Source organism: Watersipora subatra, chromosome 7 (genome assembly GCF_963576615.1).
Source record: "Watersipora subatra chromosome 7, tzWatSuba1.1, whole genome shotgun sequence".
Lineage (NCBI taxonomy): Eukaryota > Metazoa > Bryozoa > Gymnolaemata > Cheilostomatida > Watersiporidae > Watersipora > Watersipora subatra.
Window position 1 is genome coordinate 25367298 of NC_088714.1, and position 26420 is coordinate 25393717.

Here is a 26420-nt window from a genome sequence, read left to right on the forward strand (position 1 = left end):
AGGGATAAGAGAAGGGAAAAAGAGATGGAGAGAGGAGACAGAAAAAGAAGAGGATGAGCAGAAGAGGGAATGTGGTCTCCAAAGAGTAACTTTGTAGAAAACTTATTTTCATGTGGGTCTTGTACAAACATTGCACTAGCACTAAATATCATACATGTACATAATAGATAATCAATTAAATTTTTTGTGAAAAAAAATCATTTGCCGCTAGCCTACTTGTAAATTATTTTTTAATTTAACCTTATAAAACATCCCTAAAGATTTTTTGGTGAATGCTTTTTAAAAAAACATTCTCTGCTGGATATGATTTTATTTCCTAATAAAGGAATGAACCCATCCTCAATCATTTTTTTATATTTTATGCATATTTAACATATTATGGACACAGTTCAAGAGACTTGTAAAATACTGATCAATTTTGCTAACACACTTGCTGCTAACTAACATTAACTCTAACACACACTGCTAAATAATGTTTATTTTTTTCCTGTTTTTAGTTGATGGACAGCGAAAAAGCTCTATAAAGGTGTTACGGAATTGTCCACTCATGGAACAGTAAACGAGAAAGTTGCAGGAGCTCCTGAAGATTATAAGGATGTCAAAGAGACTGGCAAGTCGGAGATAAATGTGGTCAAAGAACTGCTCTCCGATTGCCTGGCTGAAAATAAAATAAGAACAAATCAGCACTTGTTGGCTATGCTAACATAGGCTTAAAGTTTCTTTGAACTGCTTGTGTTTTAGTCAACATTGATTCCGTATTTTACGTGTGAAAAGCTGCTGAAGATTATTACACTCTACATCATTAATTATAATTATGACTATTAAAAATTGAGTAATATTTCTGATTTAGCTGGGAACAAGTTTGCCAGATGATGAAGTGCAACCTAAAAAGGTATTATTAAAAATAGAAAGTTTCTAGCCTATAAAGACCATACCTGCATACATAGCCTGTGCACCAGCAAAATCTTAGTACACTGCTTCTCATGCAACAACAACAAAGTATATAGTCCAACAAATGTGTAAACATTTATGTTAGTTTTTTCCATAGAAGGTAATTTAATAATCAAATGACTAAAACACTACCAAGCATAACAAACCTACTAAACATTAAAGAGAGACCGAACATCAAAACCGCCTCCCCAGAGGATTCTAAACTTGAATATTGTTGTTAGTAAAATTTTACACATCAATAAATTTTACAGAAATTTGAGTAATTATTGCATGATCGACATAAAAGGTAACATTAATTTCATTATTGTAGAGTACTTTAAACTTAGTGGAATGCTTTCCTGATACATTATTCTAATAATCTACTTATTTGATGAATATGATACAAGTGTTCATAACACCATACTTTAGCCTTTTAATATAAATGTGCAGCCAAACATAAAATGTTTTTAAAACCAAATGCAAGTAGAGCAAATACCCCTCTCAGCATATGAAGTAGTTGCCAAAGGTGCCCAAAGTTTTTTGAGCTGCTACTGTTTTGAGAGTAAATTAAAAGAACTTTATAAGTTAAAAAAAAATATAGAAGTGATAAAATGTGTAAATTAAATCAATTATATTTAGGGTAGAGGTAATTTTGTTGTACCTTATTATTGCCCGCAAAATTAGTAAAAGCATTTTCACTTGATATATCAAAACCTTTAGCCTACATATTCAACATGAGCATAAAGCATTGTGTTTTTCCACAAAAAAAGAAATGCGGGAAAGTGGTTCCCATATTTAAAAACAAAGACAGTAAGCTTTTATTTAATAACTATAGACCTATTTTTATTCTGCAGGTTTTCTCACAAATCTTTGAGCATCTTATTAACCAACAAATTATAAACTACTCTAATAAAAAAAAGATTATTGCAGAATTTCAGTTTGAATTTCAAAAAGGGAAAGGAACTCGTGAAGCATTGATAGAATTTAGAAACAGTAAACTTACAGCTTTAAATAATAGTCTAGCTGTTTTAAATACAATGTATATTCATTGATCTCTCAAAGACTTTTGATACAATAGATCACTCTATGTTGATCAGTAAGCTTAAGCAAATAAATGTTTCTTATTCATGTTTAAATTTAATTCAAAATTATTCATCAAATTGTCTTCAAAGTGTTATAATATTTCAAAAAATATCCCAACCTGTAGTAATTAAATGTGGAGTACCCCAAGGATCCATCCTTGGACCAACACTATTTTTGTTATACATAAATGATTTTGTAAAGAGTACTGATAAATTGAAAACTATTTTGTTTGCTGATGATACTAACTTTTTTATACTGGTAAAAACTCAAATAAAGATATAACTATAATGAACAAAGAATTAAATGCAATAAAAATTGTTGTGACTAAAACCAACTAACATTGAATGATGACCAGACTAACTTCATAGTTATTCAAAATCAACAAAATAAATTTCGATTAGCAGAAAACATTTCCATGAATAGACAAAACATACTAATGACGGATAGCATAACATTTTTAGGTCCTACAATAGATAGCACACTAAACTAGTCAAGACACACAGAACTATTGAGGAAACAACTGCGGCAAAGCTTGGGACATATTTACCAAGCCTCGTTGATATTACTGGAAATGCCTCTTTTGCTTTTATATAATACTCTAATTAACAGTAAAATATTTTACTGCTTGGAAGCATAAAGAAATGCTCCAATGAGCTAACTAAATAAAATTTCAGTCGTCAAAAAGCGATTGCTGTGAATAATATATCATAAAAACTTTTAATTTCCGTCAATTTCTAAGTTTAAAAGATATATCATGTTTTGTCTATGTAGCAACTTTACCAACTAAGAATATGTCTTTTAGCCTTCACACAATTTAAATCTCAAACTAACATGTCAACTCATTATAACACTCGTCATTCCTTATTTTCATTACCTCTTCCACCCTCCTCTTCTACTGGTGGCCATAGACGGATTGCCTATCGCGTGACATCAGCATAGAATTCCTTGCCAATTTGGCTAAAGAAAATTGGTAGTCATTATGGTTATAGAGCTGCTTTAAAGCAATACTTGCTGAACTCTCTGGGATAGATTTGTTCCAATTTTTATTGCTTAGACAACCATGTTTTTTTTCATTGACAATCAATCTCACCTGTTAAGTTGGGCTCTGAGCCTTGAATAGCCATGCTACTGCGCATATGGGCCCACATTGCACCTTGATTCTCTATAATCTTATAATGTCATGGTTCAATCTCTATATATATTTCTCAAAGTTTGTCATTTATAGGATTGATTGTCTGGCTATAGATCCTAAAATCTTGGAATAAATATTCCATACCGAAGAAGATTTGGTCTCGGACCCTGCCATTCACCAGTCTGACGCCTTACCCGCTAGACTACAGAAATCAAATTGCTAGCTTGCCAATATAAGTCATTACGGAAGAGAAAATACCTAACTGCTCTGCTCTTTTCTCATGATATGTAGTTTGAAAGTTAGACTGGCAAATGTTGTTGAATGTTAAATACAAATCAATTTTCTGTCTAAAGACTTTTCTATTACGCGGGCAACGCCGAGTGGCACAGCTAGTTTGAAATAAAACAAACAAACAAACTCATTGTGGCTGCACCCACTAAATTTGTTCATGCACCTCAAATATAATTTAAAAAGGAATCGCATTTTACTGATTAATTGATTTTTTCACAATCAGTTTTAGTATTATATAATGCATTTTATATAATGCATGTTATACCATGCATGTTATATAATGCATGTTATATAATGCATGTTATATAATGCATGTTATACAATGCATGTTATTTAATGTATGTTATATAATGTTGCATATAATTGGAAGTATTTACTGTTGTTATGAGCCCTGAAACAAATTAAACAGAATACAAGTACTATCATAAATTATTGTAATAGTTTTGACTTGCAAAGCAATTGCATAAATGAAAAGTTTTGTGTATTTTGGCTGAACTATGTTATTGATTCGTTGATTAAATACCAAAAAATGATTTAAAACTTTGTTACCTGAGTAAAAGAAGAATTGCAAGTGGAAACTCTGTGAAAAACACTGCGAAGACGATGACCAGCAGCATGACAGTCGATCTGTGGCTTTGAGAATTTCGAATGTTTTTGCGATAGCTAGCTGATCCTTTAAATAAGAGCAGTTTGGTAACGACTTGATTTTGTTTCTGTTCGGCATCATTAGAGTTACTTTCAGTCACGCAGAGCTGCGTTTCTTCTGGACATTGTAAAGCCTTTGATAGTGAAGCTGCTTTGAGATGCCTGTATTTTGTGTCAATCTATAGACAGAGAGTTATTCATTAATCCCTAAACCATAACTGTCACATACAACTTTTATCGTATCTACTAGGTAAGTCAGACACATTGAATCCGATTTTGTACTCAAAATAAAGATTGGTCAGTAACTTTCAGAGTAATGAAGGCTTTTTTACAGTGTTTTAGTATCGGTCTCGAAAACAACACGATTGGCCCAACAAGCTCCGCCCATAAATACGTGACGTAACTTAGCTTTTTAGGAACAGAAGTTAGGGATGTTTAGTCCGATTTAAAATGATAAAGATGGGTGTTTTAAAATCCATTATTATCTAAATTCAGTCTAAAAAATAATCTGTCTTTTCTGAAAGGTAGAGAAGCTATTTAACATTGTAAATTTAAAATTGAACTCAAAAAAGCAGGATAATTACTCTAGCTTGTGATAAAACCGCGTTGTTTGAGCTCATTTTTCTTGGCATTCAGCCTATTAAAACATCATGTAACAAGCTACGAGCAATTTTAAATAGGTTATTATGTACCTTTCTTAAAAGATTGAGATAATTTTACATGCTGGATTTAGATAATAACGAGTTTTAAGACAAACATCTCTATTATTCTAAATCAGACTAAAGGCGTGGTCACACGAGCACCGAACCAACGTAGGATCGGTTCGGAGGCTGGTTCGGTACGTGGCACATGTCACACGGCCACCGAAGTAACTTCGCTTCTTAGATACCATATGTATAGAGACAGGACACGGTTTCATTAGTAGTTTTTATGTATTTGAGTTAAATATTTCTATTGTAAACAAACAACTTTGAGGAGCTATTATAAATTATAATTACACAGCAGATTTATCAGAAGATCGTTCAGCTGCTCAAAATAAATCACTCGATACAAAGATTTTGCTAACCCTTCCCATCAACATAATTATACTTTTTTAATAACATATGAATGTTTTTCTATGCTGAGTACATAACAAACAAAAACAGTCTTTATCATAGTACTGTGGTTTTACATAAATAAATCAGTCAACGATAGTTCATCAGGATGAATATGACACATTACTTATATTCTACACGAAAGAAAATCACAACCATTCCCTTACATTTATGCAAAACTTAAGTGCAACATCTTACATTTATGCAACCCAATCACAAGTCCGGGTGAACCTTGTCGTAAATTGCTTCATGTTGTTTATTTAACGAAATAAAAGTATCATCCCATTTCTTTTTTAACTTTACTCACACGCACGTAAGAAGAAATGTGACGCGTGCTTGCTAGAATTCTAGAATTTTAACCAGCCAATAAGAGCAAGGGTTCGGCACGAAATTTCGAGCAGTATCGAAATAGTTCGTTTTGGCCAGAAATGTCCTCAGCCGAACTTTTTAGAGCTGAAAACGACGTCTTTTTGCGTCATTTAGTTCGGTTCGGTGCCCGTGTGACCACGGCTTAAACATTCCTAACTTCCATTCCTGAAAAAGCTAGGTTTCGTCACATATTTATGAGTGGCGCTTGGTTTGCCGATTTTCTTGTTTCGAGATGGATATTGAAATGCTTTAAAAAAGCCTTAATGACTTTAAAAGTTCGTGGACCAATCTTTATTTTGAGTACAAAATCAGAATCAGCTTGTCTGATTTACCTAGAAAATACGACAAAAGTTGTACGTGACCGTTATGGTTTAACACAAAGTAATAGATGAATGAATATTCTGAAGCACTACTATAGAAATAAACTTTTTGAAATCACTGGGCAAAGTGAAATGTCTATTTGACTTGAAAATATGCTTTCATTTGATGTTTTGTGCCAATCATTAGCTCTATGCAGCCTATTGACCTATTGACCCCTTCATCTGAAGTTAATTCAGGCAGGCTAATACAATCAGTACAAAGCTTAGAGAAGTATTATGCTTATGACAACTCAACAGGTAAACTCCTAAAAGACAAACACATCGGAGCAAGGTAAAAGCCATTGAGTGAAATGAGCTAATGTAAAAACAAATGTTATAAATAGGGGACACAAAACTACAGTAAACTTGTTTTTGTAAATAAAGTTGTTTGTGCTTTTGAGATCAACTTGCCATTAAAAAGTCTCCTTAAAAATTTATCTTTTTCTATTTTAATTTTTTTGTATAGGACATGGTAAAATATACCATGAGACAACTAACAACAAAATACAGTCAAACGTGGATAACTTGAACTTCACGGAACAGAGCGAAAGTGTTCGAGTTATCAGAGCGTTCAAGTTATCAGAGCACTGTCACAAGTCCATGTATAAATTTATTAGTAGATACATGTACGTATACAAACTATAAAATAAGTCAAAAGCATAAATGGTTTGTTTCAAATTAAATGCTTCTAATGTAAAATTTAAAACTTTTTTATCAAATAGTATAGAGATTTTTCTATCACTTGAGATTGGTTTGTTGTTTGAGGTGATGTTATTGCCAGGACAACTTTTAGATTAAAATTTGCAAAATTTGATTGTTGTTGAAATGCTCGGAAGAAAAGGCATTTTTTTCTTTTGAGCGTTTTAACCAAGGATCAATTTTGCCGATTTTTCTTGAGGTTTATGCAAAGGTTACCTCACTTTTCCTTGCTTCCGAAGGACCATCGCTAAGCGGATGTTTGGTCAAAATCAAAATTCACCAAACCTTTAAAAAAGTCGTGAACTAAAATATTTTGTGGTGATATTATGGTGGTAATAACAACGCCTATAAATTACGAAAAGTTGAGGTTTACCTCTATAGCTTGGAATAAAGTGATTTTCTAAAGCGATGATAACCATCTTGGTAGCCTTTGGGCAAAAAACTGCTCGAGGTAACAGACTTGAGGTTGAGTTATCTAAAGCAATTTATTATTACGTGGGAACGGACCAAAGAAACCGTTCGAGTTAACCATGTGTTTGAGCTTTCGGAGGGCGAGTTATCCGTGTTTGACTGTGTTAGCATGTTTCCCTCTCAACTTGGTCAAGTAGCTGTATAAATGTTTTTAAAATGTGGTCTAAAAACATGATTTTTTGTTGACAACTTAGAGCATCGTAATGTAACTTCTTTGTGACAAATCTTTCTCAAATTAAATTTGTTTTTTAACAACTTGAATCTATGTTGATATTCTAGAGCATTGAAACATAATTTTTTTGTGACATTTACCTGCACAAGTTTATGAACCAGAATAGATGACATCCCTGCAATCAATATGCATGGCAAAATTTTCCCAAAAACAGCAACAATCCACATCTCTATGTTGTAAAAGTTTAATGCTTTTTTTCTCTCTTGTGTGCTAGAATTGACATTTCCAATGTCAATGTACCAGAGCTGTACTATATCTCCACATTCCCCAGTAGTATTGCAATCTACAAGATAAATATATTTCTTTTGCAAAATTCATTTTGGTGAATTTGCTTTGCTTAAAGTGCAACAACACAAAGAGAAATAATAATGGTGTTATTATTGCACAAATAGTTTATTTAATTTAACATATAATAACAGCTACCATTCTAACTTTCAAATTTAATATTGCAAAAAGAAGTGTTTAATGAAGATTAAATAAATTGAGACAAAAACTAAAACAATTGTAAGAGTTTTCAAACTCTTTCAAACAACTTTAACTTTCAAACTTCAGATCGCAAGGAAAATATTTTGTGCAAGTCAAATGAATTAGGAAACAAAAATAAAACAAATATAAATGAGTTTAAATGTAAATGTGAAATAATAAGTAAGTAATAGCTAAATGAATTCCGTTTTGCTACGATTACAATAAAAGATGATTTGTTATTGATGCAATTAATATAACTGACAAAACAAAATAAAAAAATAGATTATGTTGAATTAAAATAACAATTTGTGCATAGAAGTATGTGTATAAAAAGGCTACTGTTCAAGCAGAAGCTATCTATCAAAACTTTAAGTACGACGATACTGGTATCTCTCGATACAGTTACAAACGTAAAATGAGATATTGAACAGCCTTTGTCTGGCACTTTGTCTGACTGAACAGAGGAAGGATGTATAGACGCGATTCCTTCTTGAGATAATACATATGTCTGAGTGAAAAGTATTGCCCTTACGATTTAGCAATAAAATGTAATGAAAACCAGAAATATAAATGTAGTGGCACATTTGAAATTAAAATAGTCCATGTGAAAATTAAAAATTAAAAAAGTCGGTAATGGTAGCAAAAACTAGTTTTTAAACAATTTCAAAGCATAAATGCACATTTAGCGTGCGCATACAGTATACCGTATATAATAAGAGCTTTGAAATGCTAAGGAATTTATAGCTCAGTGAATATCGGGGTTTAAAACCTGCAGTCAATATCTCTGTGAGTTCAAATTCAGCACACAGCGAGCTTTTCACTCCGAGATTTTAATAGCTATAGCTGGAAAAAAGCACACACCCACGCACGCGCTCGCGCACGCGCACGCACACACACGAAGTTTGAAATTTATATAAGTGGAGCCATCAGATTCAAACATTACATGCAAACATTCTTGCATTTTTAAAATAAAGAAAATAGTAGTTTAAACAGACTGTTCTACTTCAGTAAAGTATGTTGTGATATTTTGAGAGCTTAGTCTATTTTAGCCCTATAGCATTGGGTGAATAGCAAAGAAGCCACGAATTAGCCTAATGGCATCTGACCAATAGAAAAGAAGCTACTGACTTGAGAATTGGTGATCTAACTAATAATCTTATTATTGATAAACATTATTACATATTTAGAGTTTTGCTTCATAGTTATGTTATTAACCATAATACTTAAAAAAAATTCAAACCTATGAAATTACTGGCTGGTGAAAAAAGTTTGTTGAAAATTTATATGGTTATTGTAGAATTGAGATCTCTGAAATTAAAAATTAAATTAAAATAGTAATTTTATTTTAAGATAAGTAGCTTATAATAACTAGTGCTATTATTTTAAGCCTTGTTAACAATCTAGCAATATGCTGATAACATGGTGAAAATAGAAATATAGATCTTCGTAATCATTTATAACTTCTTGTAGATAAATGCGACAGCTTGCAGTAGTAGAACAGAAGTCATCATACCAGAACTTTGGATTACACTCTGCCTCAAACCATAACTTTAGGTAAATTAATGCAGCAGCCAATATTAATATTTTGAGTCTCAGGTTTCAACAAATGCTGCACTCATGGCTATAGGAGCTATTTAACTAGATACATAAAACAGTGTACAATTATATACAAATATTTATGCTTTTTGAAATATAGAAAGTATAATAAAAGTCTAATCAATAATATACAGCCCCCACAAGGATAGACAATGGGATCATGTGGGCGGGGTGTAATGATCAAACTCTGTTGGGATGAACCCGAACACAGCACTGGAACAAACCAATATGCTGAATAAAGCTCCTTGTAAATTTACCAACATTGCAAACAATAGTGGCTATTTTACTGATCTGTTGGTTTCATTTTGTTGTAAAATAAATATAGTTGTCCGATATGGTCACCGTTATGATCAGTCAGTTGCCATTCACAAGCATTCATGATATTAATAGTCGCAATCGTAAAATAGCCCGAATTCGGTTTTGTATTTATATTTTTATATTAGGGATGGCAAAAGTTCATTTAACAATGAGACTAGGTAGCATAGTATGGAATGACCACAATAACAAATAACTATAAACAAACAATCAAAACTATACTCTTGATCCCTGGTGCTTTTTGAATTATGTTCTACTTTTGTTATCAGTTCAGCCAGATATTGAAACACAAGTAATAACAGATATCAGAGCGTGAGGGAAACCGACTGACCGATAAATCACCCAGACAATGCTTGGCCTAATTGACTTTAGCCCTACCTGGCCAACACAAAAATTGTGCAACTCTACCATGTATTAATCAAAAACTTGGAAAAAAATGCCATTGATCGGGTGATTTTGGGTAAATTATATTTAAATTTAAGCACATACTACGACGCCTACCAATTTAAAAATTGGTAAAAATAGATAATTTGAAATGTTTTATTTTTCATGGATCTACTTTTTTTAGTTAGGTGCTACCCCTACATTGTAGAAATTCAAGGTTTGCGGGAGGGGGGGGGCTACTGACTGAATGAGCTAATGACACGATAACAGCAAGTCGTGTTTTCCAAAACCTAACAAGGCAACGCGACCGCCCCACGAGAATTGTGTTAGCTCCGAAACCCAGGCTAGCACAATGCTAACAAAGCACGATCATTAAACCCCCCAGATGATAGATGTTGCCTATCCTTGGGGGCTGTATATTATTGGTCTAATTGACAATTGATAAAATACATGTATGTTTACCTCTTTTGAGCGCCATGTGTATCTATATACATGTATTTCAAAGGATGTAGGGCCTTTTTATTACATGAAGCAATCAAGAATGTCACAAATAAGACAAGATTTTTCTAACCTTTTTGTAGGTGGATGCTGTGCACTCTCAGTAGTACAAAGTTGGGAAGTCCAAATATTATGACTGCAACAGCCACTAAAGCTATTGCTACTTTTGCTTGAATAAACCTTGTGTACTTCTTGCCCCTGTTTGCTAGCACAATGAGGCAGCGGAATACGCACAAACACACTGTCAGCCATATGGAAGTTGTGTGAGCAAGAAGAGTTACATGGGCAAATACCTGTAAGGCATCATTTACATTTTAGACAAAAACATTATGCAAAGTTGGAAATGCAGGTCTAGCAAAGAATCTTGCAACAAAATATTCTTGATAGTTAAAAAAGGTGCTTAGAAAATAGTTTTTAGCAAGTTGAGAGATAAATTCTGCTAGGAACACCTTATGTATCAAAACACTCTATAAATATGGTTCGTGATTACAACATAATTTTAATAAATTTTAATTAATATTTTGCTATAAACTGAATAGTTTATAATTCTATTCCTAACACTTGTTTGTGTAAAAATCATTTAACAATGTGACTAGACAGCAGAGTGGAATGACCACAATAACAAATATCTATGAACAAACAGTCATAATTATACTCTTGATCCCTGGCGCTTTTTAAACTATGTTCTTCTTTTGTTATCAGTTCAGCCAGATATTGAAACACAAGTAATAACAGAAATCAGAGCTCGATAAAAACCGACTGACCGATATCTCACCCAGACACTGGGCGGCCTGACTGTCTTTAGCCCTACCTGGCCAGCAAAAAAACTGTGCAACCCTACCATGCCAAAAGAAGGGAGTACTCACCTACATGTAGCCAAAAGAATGACCAGGCATTCTCTGGCTGGCATTGGAAAAACTAAATGGGTTCTGGGACAAAGTACCCGAAGCCAAAATTATAAATGAGCGCAGCTAAGACCGAAGAAAGGCAGAGCCACGCAAGCCTTAGTGAACAGTTATGTTCGTATTGCATGCTCTGCACTGCATCAATATATTAAAATATGCTATTTCATTACTCAAACAACCTGCTGGTTTTCAGTCGAGAAGTAAAGGGTCTTTGTGGATCCTTTACACAGTTTATGAAATATATGCTTAGTAAATAAGCATGCTTTAGGTAGGAAATATGTGACTTATATTGATTGGTTAGTAGCTGTGCAGCAATTAAAATAAACTTGTATATTCTGTCATATCTTGGCTTACTGCAATCTAAACAAACATTATAAAGTCACTCTGGCTTTGGTAAGATCCAAAGTGTAGAAGGGAAGTGATTCCTATAACGTGATGGAAAACAACATTCAATTTTTATGAAGTATTGACACATGAGCTTGTCATTAACCCTTTTGCGGCAAAGCGACATTTTTGTCGCTTCGCGATACTTCTTCAAATGGGCGGAGCGACATTTTTGTTGCCATAGTAACATATTTGTTTTATTGCGGCTTTTGGTTAGCTAAATGCCATTTTTTGTGTACCTTTCTAATTGATAGCAAGCTACGGTGTATTGGCTTCGATTAGCTTCTAAAAAATTTATATTTGCACAAAACGATTGTTTTCAGCAGTGATAAATGAATAAAAATTGCGAAAAAAATTAGAAAACCGTTCTGAATAATTTTTAATTACTTTTTTTCTTTTTGGTTCTGTTTTAGCCGTTATTTACTGAAAGCTTCGAGAGTTTTAATTCAGTTTATTGTCATGACGACTTCTAAGAGAACTCTCCGAGATTATTCTAATACATCAAGTACTAGTACCGGAGTTACTAAGAGAATCACAGCTGACTGTGACTTTTTAGATTTAGTAGCCAGAGATGAAAATTAATCAGGTTCAAATTGGTCCTATAACTTTTGACTCATACCATAATATATACCTAACTATAGGGTGGAATACTAAATTTCAAAACAGCTGTTAAACCTCCACATTAAAAAATATGATGTAAGAGAATGAAAAGATTACTTGTACGACAGCGTAAGTGATCACTTAGAGAAATAGACATATATGTGTATTTTATTAAAAGAGCTCTTAATTTTATGTTTTATATGGTAATCTCGAACACTATGATAATCTCTAACACTATGGTAATCTCTAACGCTATGGTAATCTCTAAGACTATAGTAACCTCCAATACTACGGTAATATCTAACACTATGGTAATCTCTAACGTTATGGTAATATCTAACGCTATGGTAATCTCTAACGTTATGGTAATCTCTAACGCTATGGTAATCTCTAACTCTATGGTAATCTCTAACTCTATGGTAATATCTAACACTATGGTAATCTTTAACGCTATGGTAATATCTAACAGTATGGTAATCTCTAACACTATGGTAATCTCTAACACTATGGTAATCTCTAACTCTATGGTAATATTTAAAACTATGGTAATCGCTAACGCTATGATAATCTTTAACGCTATGGTAATATATAACACTATGGTAATATCCAACACTATGGTAATCTCTAACGCTATGGTAATATCTAACACTACGGTAATATCTAACGCTATGGTAATATCTAACGTTATGGTAATCTCTAACGCTATGGTAATCTCTAACTCTATGGTAATCTCTAACTCTATGGTAATCTTTAACGCTATGGTAATCTCTATCGCTATGGTAATATCTAACGCTATGGTAATCTCTAACGCTATGGTAATCTCTAACGCCATCGTAATCTCTAACGCTATGGTAATCTCTAAGACTATAGTAATCTCCACTACTACGGTTATCTCTAACACTATGGTAATCTCTAATGCTATGGTAATCTCTAAGACTATAGTAACCTCCAATACTACGGTAATTTCTAACACTATGGTAATATCTAATACAATGGTAATCTCTAACTCTATGGTAATATCTAACACTATGGTAATCTCTAACGCTATGATAATCTTTAACGCTATGGTAATATATAACACTATGGTAATATCCAACACTATGGTAATCTCTAACGCTATGGTAATATCTAACACTACGGTAATATCTAACGCTATGCTAATTTCTAAAGCTTTGGTATACTCTTTTCTCGTTCTAGTGAATTGTGTGTTCACTTGTAGATGACTAGTTTACCTAACTGGACATGAGCACAGATGTAAAACTGCTAATAATGAATGATAATTAACCACATAGATAAATCTGACAGATAACTAATTATTTATGGACAAATTGATATTATTGTCTTTAGCTGATATGACGCATATAAGATTAGTTTATTGAACTAGATATGCAAATACCTTAATAAAGTAGACAAGTAGACCAAATCTTATGTTAAATAAACAAAAGATAGTTGATTGTTTTATCAGAGAATTAGCATAGGAGAATCTTGTAAGCTAAACTACATGAATTTTACTGTAGAATGTTTATATGATTAGTGCACCCAATCTGTTGATACCAAAAGGCTATTGTGGAAGCATGTTTAAGTCTTTAGAATGCAGGAAGTGGAATATTGATTAACATGGTCGCTTGAGAGTCTAATAGTTGGTTACGTCAGGCTCCTTCAGGTCAGGCAATTTGTTACGGTCCGAAAGAAGATAGCTTTCAGTTTTATTTTTCCCATTATGTGCAGTGACTTAGAAAGTTACGCGCTGTCTTTCCACTTCTAACTGACCTGTTCTAAAAATGCTTGTTGTGTTAAGGGCTACTCAGCGCATTGGCAGCCATCATAAGAGCAATGCTAATGATTATGGCTCAGTTCAACCTACTCAATTATCTGTGGAAATTATAGGTATACAATACAAAGTAACTTAGAAACATTTTACTAGATTGTTTCCATTCTCGTGAGAATATACACATTCTTTTGTTTCTAAAATAGTCGAAGCCTAAGATCGGCACTGGGAGTTGTCTATAAAGGTACAACTTTTTTCACAGTTACTAACTTTTCTATTTAGCTTTCATCAACATCTACACTGAACAGTTATTAAAGTAATGTTTACCATTCAACTCTACTGGAGGTAAAATCTTATGAGTGAACAATGAATCGCTTGCCGTATAGAGCTACATGTAACTGAAAGTAATCACCATGATTTCTTCTGAAAGAATACCACTATCATGTTAGACAGACCCTTAGCAGGGGCTGATCGCTTTTCAATACATAAGAGTTTTTCATTTATAAATTTTATTCCGCCAAGACACAATTGTTTCACATTTTATTTTCCAGATTACAGAAGCAACAAGCTTAAGACTATGATTGTTACAATTATTGTGAAGTCTATGGACAAGCTTTCCATATCGGCTAACTCTATTGGCTACTGTCAACAATTTCTATAAGTCCCATATTTCTAACTGCTAGTACTAATAAACAGGCCTAATGACAGACAAACTTTTATTATAGTTTCTAAAGAAGAAAAGCTTCCGCCATTTTAATGCTAAAGATAACTTAACAGTTAAGAGAAATATTAATTTGTAATTGTTTATACTCATACTGACCGGTCAATAATGTATAGTATGTAATTAAGAAATCAGACATGACAAATAAAATATACAATGAATTCTGGGAACAATTGCAATTAATTTGAAAACAAAACTAACAGATGTTGGTAAACCTTCTTTAAAGCTTGCATACACAATTTACTTTAACAACCATTTATTATTATATGTAAAACTCCTTTTCACTAAAAATATTTAACACTATTGCCACATTGGTTTTTATTCAGACATTATGCTTGTTACAAAAAAAACTTCATTTCAAAGGTTTTAAAAACATGCCAATAAATATTAACAAATGACATTTTATAACGTGCCATGCTGTGTATAATTATTAAATAGATAAAATAACAAACAGAAATATAACTAAAGAAGTTTTCTTTTATGCAGCATGTTAATGTACACTAGGAGTAAATCTAGCAACATCTGATAATTTTTTGATTGTTAACCAGATAGCCCGCAGATAAGTATTTAGGAGGCTGGTTCTCACTAACCAAAATGAGTTTTTGAACAAATTATTTTTAGTGACCTACTAAAAGGTACGCAGCACATGGCTGTAAAGTTTAGATGAAATTGGTAAAAAATGTGAAAACGCATGTCGCCTGCCTAAAATAAGACACAGAAAAATGCTCATGCTCTCATGCACACACACAACGACAAAATAGAATTGATTAATGTACATCAAACTGTTTGAATTACTCCAAAGAGTAATGTAACATGAATGAAAGCATTTTCAATTTTTAAGCGGTGACAGTGCAGAAATACAGAGGAAGCGATGAATATGCAAAAGTTTAGTTAGCACATTGTTTATTTACTCACAGATTTAATGTGCACCAGAGTAGAACATCTATAGAGAGTACGCAAAGTTAATTGTTAATGTAAGTATTCGAAACACTTAAGCAGTAACATATGGTTTACAGAAATTATGTTTGATCACACAAAATATAATATTATTTCAAGGTTGCATGTATGTACCGCACAGTTAACATACTTTGAATACACACTTTGTTCATACAAGCTGTTTTAAATCAGAGCTCGCTATGACATCATTAAAGGTTTTTGGTAAAATTAATATGGCTGTTTAATGATTCAGAAACATATCGATGCATTTATTTGCAAAAAAAAGTCATGCTCTACCAAAAAACGTCTTATAGAGAATAACAGCTAATTAGCCCCTAAACATAAACTAAAATGCAGCTAGTACTCACAAGTTTGTAGTAGTTGAACATCCTCGTTCTATCTAGCATAGGGTCAGCAGTGACAACGACAAGCTTCAGCATGTACATGACTATTGTGAGCAGATCAGTAGTGCTAATGCTGCTGAGAAGTAAATTTGTGGAAGTTTTCATGCATTTCCTTGTCAGCACAAGTAGGTTGAGTCCGTTGGTTAGAATTCCGATGAAACATATAGCGAGAGAGATATAAGCGTGTTCATTGCTGTTCGTATACCTTGTGATAGCTCTAACTACGTTGTGTGTGTGCTCTTCTTTTTCCGCAAAGTCAGTTGGCACAGAAATAGAGTAAGAGAGGTTTGTAAGCATGATTTTAGCTCTTTAAACAACTTCTCAGCAGATGCAAAAGCTGCAGCTTTTTGTCATTCCAAAAGAATAGAAACCAAAGATTAAATTAGTCATAAAGCTGAATGTGACATATTTTTATCCGATTACCTGCTCGTAACTAAGTAAAACAAGATGGCATCTCTGACATCTTGTAAATGATATGTACAGACTCTTTCGACTGCATCGTAATAGATCCTTATCTAACTTGAGTCGTAGATTAGCGACTGCATAATATAGTATAGTTTTTATAACGCTAGTGCAATCAATATAGATCAAACCTGTAATAAGTTATGCGATTCATCCAATCAAGCTTTACTTTATTTATTTCTAGAGTGTGTGAATGGTTCACTCTGGTCATATTTAAATTAGAGACCCAATCATAATGAAAAACACCTGATTATAGCAGGTCTTATTCACAGTAGTTAGTGCTTGAGGTCACCAGTAGTTGACCGTACTTTCAGCTATCCACGGTTGATGGTATTTGCTGTAATTTATAGTTGGCAGCACTAGCAGCCACTAACAATTGTCTGTGCTTTTATCCATTGGTAGTTGTTAGTAGTTGCAGTCACTAGTAGCTGTTGATACTATCAGCCCTCCATGTTTGTTAGTACTTTCAATAACCATTAGTTGGCAGTAGTTGCCGTTACCAGTAGTTGGCAGTACTTGCAGTAACCATTAGTTGTTAGTAGTTGCAGTCACAAATAACTGTTGATACTATCAGCCTTCCAAGTTTGTTTGTACTTGCAGTAACCATTAGTTGTTAGTAGTTGTAGTCACAAGTAGCTGTTGATACTATCAGCCCTCCACGTTTGTTAGTACTTTCAATAACCATTAGTTGGCAGTAGTTGCCGTTACCAGTAGTTGGCAGTACTTGCAGTAACCATTAGTTGTTAGTAGTTGCAGTCACAAATAACTGTTGATACTATCAGCCTTCCAAGTTTGTTTGTACTTGCAGTAACCATTAGTTGGCAGTAGTTGCTGTCACCAGTAGTTTTCAGTGTGTTCATCTATCAATTATAGTTGTCAGCACTTGCAGTCGGCAGCAATTGTCCATGACTTTAGTTGTCAACCAGGAGGTAGAGTGCAAATATCTTTTCACAGATAAAACATATAAAAAGTTATGCGACCATAATTGATGAATATTCAGTGCCTTGCAACTTTACCAGCATCAGCTATGTTTTAGGAAGTCCCAAACACCATTTATTCTGCTTAAATTTTTGCTTATTTTTTCTTAAAAAGCTGTCTTAATTTAAATAGCAGAGCAAATAAAAGATAAAACCAGCATCAGTACTCAACCTCTTGCCTGTAAAGCTTATCTTTACAGTTACTCACATAACAATAGTAGATGCTATACTATAGACAGTGTTCTACTATCAACTTTGACAAAGACATTGTTTGAGTTTGCAGTATATTGGACCTAATTTATTTTACAGTCTAAGAGGGTAATAGCAAGGTAGAAATCAGTTTACTAAGGTCTTCTTAAGATCAGCTTACAAATGCTCTTTTAGCTGGAGAACCTTCATTACGCTGCCTTCTCAATATCTAAAGCATGGTTCCCATATCGATTGCGAGACCCCGATAGTAATTTGCCCAACAAAACGCTTGCGATGCTAGGCTCCATGGCTTTTGTTCACATTTGAAGCTGCAGCGCTAATAATCACATAAACTGTTTGCTCGCCATGCCGTTCCAATAGTGGTGAACTTCGCCTGTACGGTGCATTTCAGGAAGGTTTTTTCTGAGGCTATTTGCGAAACTTGAACAACACTAAACTCTTGCGTTGACCGCCAGCAACTACTGGTGGTGCTCAGCAGTACCCGGTGGGCAGGTTCACTTTCACAGCGATAGGCTGTGGTGCTGTCGCCGGTGCATTGCTGCGTATATGAAATCAGGCTTAACCAAGTGTGTATAATGCATAGGCTGTTGAGTTCAAACTAGATCTTACGGCCAACTAAAAATATTCTCCCACTTAAGATTTTAAAATTCTATAATTTGCTTAGACCCGCTAGTCGGACATAACACTTGACCTGTTGTTCTGAGAATGCACTGGCATTGCTAGCTTCTCTACTCTATGCAGTTGCAATCCCTATTCTATCCTAATTAAATATTGATTTAATCTACATCTATCAAGCTCTAATATATTTTATTTTAACGCTATGGTATATGTAGCGTGACCTGAGGAACTGAAAATGTTTGAAGTACTCATTCATAAAGCAATCCTATTTTAGAATCAGTGATATATTTACACTCAGTTCTGTTGATTATCAGGTCAATCTACTTAACTTTTTATGACTTTAAAAAGAACAAGATTTTTGTGTTTTGATATAATTTAAATGTACTTTTGTTCTTGCAAAATCTTTAAACCAAACATTTAGTTTATTGCTAATAAATTATAAATCGGTTGTGAATCTTGTTGCTTTTTGGAAGCAACAATTTTTAAAATACTTTTTCAAAGAATTTTAATACTATAATTTGTTTCTTAAAATCAGTAGACCTGTCCATGTGTCCATGCCAGAGCAGGCTAAAAGGTAACCAAAAATTATAAGAACTCCGTTTTCTCAAGCATTACTTTTCTTCTAGGAATGTTATAGCTGCACACAAAGGTCTTTCATTACCATCAAGCCAAAGTTTCAGAAGGATTGTTCACATTTTGCTCATTATCGGAGATTTGATGTTGTAAGGAGTCTTTGCTAATGTCCTGAAGCATTGAGGGGCTTCCAACGGCTAAAAATGATTGCATGGACTGTGTGTGTAGTTCAAAAGATATCATTGCTATCTTAGGAATTAGGAAACAAGAATTACCTTTCTACATTTGCTCCTGGGTTGATGTCCTCAGCTTTTCTGCTTTCAAAAAACCAACAGAGTTTATTGATTTGGGTAGTAAGGTACTAAATTGAAACACTAAGGGTTCTAAGTAGTTTATTTATTTGTACAACTTGGTGTTTGGCAGTCAGGGTTGTTCATTTGGTTAGCTTTAGCTATTGTCCTGCAGGCGTGTGATGCAGCAAATGAGAATTTTATGTACAATTGTTGCAACTAGTTGCTGCACAATCAATTTTATATAGTTTTCCTGACAAATGTGAATTAATTTTGTTTTATAGTGCTGCAAATATCAAATTTAAATGCAAGTCCACAAGACATCGGTGAGCAGGTTTGAATGCTGCACATGTAACTTAAAAGGGTAGCCTATACGGCTACAATGTCAAAAACTATCTAAAGTGGAATAGAGTGTGTAATAAGTACTTGTTCACACTGTAGTTGTATGTGTATCTATTATCTTGGAATCATCTTCCACATGCCCAATCCATCAATATAATTATGTTTAACAGATAATCAGTGACACTTCATTAGATGAACAAAAATATTTGTTAGATGCATTGAAAGTGTTTGTTATACATGTGAGTAGTTCAATTCAAATTTAAAATTCATAAATATATAATCAACTAAGCAATTATTGAAACTTGAATGGACGAATAACAACATGTTTAACATACATTGAATGCACTTGTTAAAGGTAACTATTTCTTATTATAGACTGAAAACACCAAAAACATTTGTAAATATTTCAGGCTGTGCCTTTTGCTGCTGCATCGCCGAGCATACCTTATTTTACTATCAGCCAATAACTTGGTTTCCCAACACTTGGGAAGTGAACAATATTGTAACTTTCTTATAGCTTGAAAGAGGTTGGCAGTTGGACCCCAAAAATCATGTGAGTTCAAATCCTAACATCTCGAACCTCAAACATTTTTTCATAAAATTTTACTTATTATTGAATTGATATTTATTTGACATTTAAGAAATGAGAATGATCTTGCTTTGAAATAATAATGAAAAAAAGTTATTATTGCTAACTCTTATCGCAAAGTGTTCCTGTTATGGTAATGATAGCAAATTGGAACCTTCAACCTTTAAATTACTTTTTGTAAAACTAACTGTAGGTGACTTTCCATTTGAACTGCCGAATACTGATATTTTATTACCTACTGTGTTACAGACAAATCAAAAGGAAGAGAGGAGGAGAGACTCGCTATATTAGTTCTTGACAATTGTGCTGTTTACATTTAGATGAAGGCATCATTTTTGTTTGCAAAAAGCAAAGACAAACTGTTTATACTTTGACTCAGACAAGTAAAGTGTTCCATAACAAGAGACATGTCTGTTCAAAGCAAGAGTTGGGAGGAAAAAAATGTAGCGGGTGACCGCAGCAGCAACATTTTGCTTCGCCACGCAACTCACTACCACCTGAGCCAATCATTCACCTTCCAGTGTTTTGCAATTACGACCCATGTACTTATTATCTGTGCTTTATCGAAACTCTTGACAGTCTATCACAGTGTTTTCAGTTCATTCAGCGCTATCAGGAAACTGGTAAAAACAAAATACAGTCAAACATGGATAACTCGTCCACGGATAGCTCGAACACATGGTTAATTCGAACATTTCCTTTGGTCCGTTCCCACGTAATGATAAATTGCTATAGATAACTCGAACTCAACACCGTTTATTCGAACTGTTTTTTGCCCAACGGCTACCGAAACGGTTGTTATCGCTTTAGAAAATCACTTTATTCAAAGCCATAGAGGTAAACTTCATCTTTTCGTAATTCATAAGCGTCATTATTACCACCATCGGCAAAATATTTTTGTCAACGACTTTTCTAAAAGTTTGGTGAAATTTGATTTATACTGCGATACGATGAATAGCACGGGCTAGCCGAGATTTTCGCCACGCACATACAAAACAAAAATCGCATGTTGCTTTGTATGTGCGTGGCGAAAATCTTTGAGTGCGTGATCCGGCTAGCCCGTGATGAATAGTTTTCCGACGTTGATTCCGTGTTGAATCTACGTCGGGATGTTGAATGTTTAAAACGTCTTAAAAATGTTGTAATTAAATGTATACGTTGTCTGAGCTACAAAAAACTATTCATCGTTTGACCTAAACACAGAATACGTGTGTACATTCAATAAGTATCTATTAAAAAAGCGTGAGTGATATAGAATGTACCGTAAAACCTCGTAAAACTTCTAATTGAACTGCCTCGGAGTGTTGGTCTTAACGAATCCCAGGTAAAGTTAGGTAATCTGCATAAACTTCAAGAAAAAACGGCAAAATTGATCGTGGGTAAAACCCCAAAAGAAAAAAATGTCCTTTCTTTTGAGCATTTCAACAACGATCAAGTTTTGCCAATGTCAATCTGAAAAACGTCCTGGCAATAACATCACCTCAAACAACAAACCAATCTCAAGTGATAGAAAAATCTCTATACTTTTTCATGAAAACGTTTTAAACTTTACATTAGAAGCATTTAATTTGAAACAAGCCATTTGTGTTTTTGATTTATATTATAGTTTGTATATGTACATGTATCTACTAATAAATAAGTAAATATATGGACTTGTGACAGTGCTCTGATAACTTGAACGCTCTGATAATTCGAACACTTTTGCTCGGTCCCTTGAAGTTCGAGTTATCCATGTTTGACTGTAGTTTTACCATTTAATGTCTATTTTGCTTTCTGATGCTCTATTCAACAATGTTGAAATGACCCAAATAATTAATATATAGAAACAACTAGAATAACAAACTTTAAAACATGATGTATTGAGGTACATTCACTTAGAAGGTATTATTTCATTTGGCAGATATATGAAGTTGTCTGCACATGAAATTGTCATCACCAGTTTGAGTGAAAGCTAATGATCGATGTGATTCCATTTATTTGTGAATACTAAAAGATAGGCAATGCTGTTACACTGTATCAAAGACTACCCATTGATGAAACTATCATACATAAACTCCAGCTAAACAAAAGCTGATAGAGACATGAAGTACTGAGTGACTGCTAGTAGTAAAAGAAGACAACTCTGATGACAAAGCTTTGTGAAACTGAATCCATTTTAGGTATAAATTGGGCATTGATTTAATTAAGACAGGCACATGAATGGTGCTTATTATGATTTTCTGAGCCAGTATTATCAACTCTTGTTTCAAGATTGTTTAGCAAGTATTATGGGCAATCAAATTAAAAACAAGAAAAAATAGCAGGCATATAACTACTCTTAGTGTCACTTTCATACAGAATTTGATAACAAGTAGCTATGAGCTGCCGAGTAATCAAAGATGATGTAAATGCCCTAATATATATGTTGTTCGTAAGGATTGCAACTTTACTGGCAGTCTACCATTTATACTCTAAAGTTCAGATAAAATAACAACCTGCAAGAAATACCATGTAAAGAAGAAGCTAGACAGAGTAAAATTTTGTAATCTTTAAGAATTAAAACTAAAAATACAGGTATTAACCAATTTTGTTGACACGTTGCGTTGATTATTGGTAACTTCCTAACTTTTGTAACATGAACAATTTGATAAGATAATAAATTATTTTATATTGTATTGCAATTATTTAAATGACAACCTAATTTTGTTTTCAAAGCATATTACCACATTGCAAAGATTTATCTTAGCTATTTAATTACAGCTTTGATTAATGTTATATATCTATTTTGAGACTGTTCAAAAAACAGAAGCATTAGAAATAGCTGACTACACAATGAAGATGGGTAACAAAAGGCAGACAGTCGAAAGTGCAAAATAGAAGAAATAAAACCAACAAGCAATGCCAGTACAGCTACTTAAGTCTGACAATGTTAGAGTTATTGAAACAATGGTAGTTCAAATCAAGATTACAATAGAATAAGATTTTGCTGCCTACTGAAAACGTTAGTCGTTTGTAAAGTTATTTTGGTAGGCCGTTGTCTAGATGGAACCATAACAATTACAGTGTACACTCGGGATACAATTACCCAATTGTACGATTGTTTAACATGTTGAAATGGAACATGATGATTTTTCCACTTTGCCATACAAATATTTTTTTACCATATGAGCTCAACCAAATTTTCACCTGTGTTACAATTTGGCAGTCTGTGTTCTTATTTCGTACATCGAAATAACAAAGATACCAATATTCTGTTCACCAACTTTTTTGCAAAACACCTGAAAAGGATACGATGACTGATATCCTTCAGTCTAGCATTGCTCGTGTAAAAAGTGGTACGTAATATGTTGCTCCAAAACTATTTGCAAAGTTGGAGTTTCGATCCCAATCAGAAAAATTCTTTTAATTCGCTAACAAACATTCACTACATTATTAAAACAGGATCGTTCGGGCATTCTTGCCGAATTAGTTTGAAAGAGTTTCTAATGAGATTGACTAAAATTATAGATAAAGCTAAGCCAGAAACTGATAGGTGATAGAATTTTAGTGATAAAAAGTTTAAAATCAATAAAATAGTTAAAATACCTACAAAAAATGAGCTTTAAGTCAGTGTTTGGTAATCTAAACTTATTTAAAGTAGTTCAAAAATGTAAGATCTCTTTATGGCACGCACTGCACATAGCACATTGTAACATTACATTTCAATGGAGATCATGACCAATAAATACACTAAATACACAAAAGTTACTTTAGGCAACGATAGTTACCAAGGTTGACATATTATTTTGTTAGTAATGTTGAATACATACAATACTTGTATAGGATTTTGAAGATTTTTACCAGATGTTTGCATTTTCTTATTTCTATGGTTTCTATAACCCTCTACACGGTTCTTTCACCATATGATGCCAACCCTAGAATAAATTAAAATTGTATCCTGAGGATGCACTGTACAAAAAATTAAGATTCCTAAAAAGGTTTTTACTATATGAGAAGCAATTACTCAACCTCTGCAATAAGAACAAATCTGCTTGATTGTGAGTAGAAGTTTCCAGAATGGTGTAAATATGACGGTTTTGCTGAGATGTATAAAAGCAATTTATGTCCATAAGAAAAATGCATTTAAATTGATTTTTCTGTTGCAAGCATGTTCGAGTTTGAAGTTTTCTCAGACACCCCACGTAATTCAAGTTTAAACCATTTTTTGGATAAATAGCAAATTACTTCACATCTTCTAGCTGAAATTATGTTAAGTTGCAAATTTATGTCTAGAAAGATCACTGAATTAAAAAAACACAAAGCCATCTTATAAGCACATAGTGGTTTATGGTGTCTCGGCTGACCCAAGTTGCCATAGATATGATCAGGAAAAACAACAGCAGGTTTGTTTGCTGTGTTAGATGCACCATTGCCTTTCACCTTCTTTCCTAAAAATAGATTGCAAAGTAAATTAGCCCACAAAAGCAAACATAAAAGTTATTCAAATTCTTTTTTTACATATTGATCTAAAAAGAATTAAAACAAAATATATTGTACTAGCAATCAATTAAGGATTATTTGTTTCTTTTTTGTACTCTGAATGAATTTTGTAGCAGTTTATCTGGCGGCCTGCCAGTCTTGCTGTCAGCCAAGCTAGTTCCTTTTTGCTCTGGCCTCGTATGGTCTAGTTCAGACAGACCCAGTTCAGCCCAGCCTTGCCAGTTCCTTTTCAGCATACCGAGTTGAGCCTTTCTTCAGCCCCCTGCCAACACTGTTGTCAGCCAGTTTGACCTGTTATCCCTTGGCGGAAAGATCGACTGACATCTCCCACAGTATAACTAAAGAAATGCTCAGGCTCAGTACGTGACTATGAGTAGTTGTTAGATAAACCTATTTTTAAATGAACTCCAGTTGCTGTCTGTTAATCTGTTGATCAAAGTGCAGATACTTGACCACAACCACAGCTGCCCTACAGCTCCAACATGTGCATGTGCATTAGGCAATCCACTCAGCATCTTAACTAATGACTCTTTCTTTTCTTCAAGTGCCAAGGATTGCAATAGTGAAAGCACATTTTACAAGAAACAGCGTTCATTGATGGCACTATTCACTGATGGCATTGTGGCTGTATTATAAAAGTGCACAGTAACCTCACAAAGCATCTCGTAGACCACAATATACTCCTTTTCAGGTTCAGTGGTTCAGTGATTGTTGATAGATTACATGTAAGTAAGAATTTGCTGTAAAATTGATGCTCAATCCTAGTGTTGTTTGGTGAATTGTTTGATGTACTGGTTTGGTGGTAGTTTATAGATTTCATGTAGGCGAGAGTTAGCTATTAACATTTTGAACTCTAAAGGCTGTTATTTCGGCATTGCATAAGGTGTGCCAGAAACCCTAGAGTTTGGAATAATGACATTCACGTGGCTCTGTTTACAAAAACTGTTTTTATTGAGAGTTGTCGATCTTGTCGCTTTATTGCTTGAATAGTCAGTTGTACGTTTGTTTGTGAATACAAACTGTTTGCACATTACTGATTTTCTTTTGTTCTATATATATAGCTTTCTAGTTATCATTGTCAAAGCAAGCTTAGCACCTTTGGCTGTTATTGCAACATCTATAACTCTTTTAAAAGCCATCTTATTATCTTTTACTTTAAAAAGGGCATTGAGATTGGCTCCATTATTCATCTCAAGATATTGTATGTAAACAAAGTCACATGTGGTAGTAACTAGTCACATGTGGTAGTATTTATTAGCTCAGACATAGTTTTTTTATAGTAATCTATAAATTATACTGTTCTCATACTAGTTTTTATGCTAGATAGTATGGCTATTTTGAAAACTTATTTACTTTTTTTCGTTGGGACTTTGCCAATATCTTGTGGTGTTTGCAGTAAACATACCGTTTCAAATTTTCTGGAAGAGAACAGCTGACTGATTACGTTAAAATATCTCAGCTCTATTTTTCTCAGGTATAGAGTGAGCTGCTGTTGAAGTCTCATAACAATTCACATAGTCAATACTTCTGTATTATAATGCAACTATGAAAACATAAATAACGATGGAGGTGATGCTGGCTTAGCTGCCAAATTAATTTGATATTTCACCAGTAGTTTCA

The 26420-nt window shown here is 33.6% G+C and overlaps 1 protein-coding gene across 1 annotated transcript; it reads right to left on the minus strand.

Moving 5' to 3' along the window:
- Positions 1-465: 465 nt before the first annotated feature.
- On the minus strand, positions 466-13284 carry LOC137400586 (G-protein coupled receptor dmsr-1-like). The gene is made up of 6 exons (XM_068086917.1): positions 13136-13284; positions 11328-11400; positions 10637-10856; positions 7386-7420; positions 3986-4260; positions 466-658 (listed from the first exon to the last, which is right to left on the minus strand). Exons 1-6 carry the CDS (start codon positions 13282-13284, stop codon positions 466-468), a joined length of 945 nt encoding a protein of 314 aa, XP_067943018.1.
- Positions 13285-26420: the final 13136 nt, after the last annotated feature.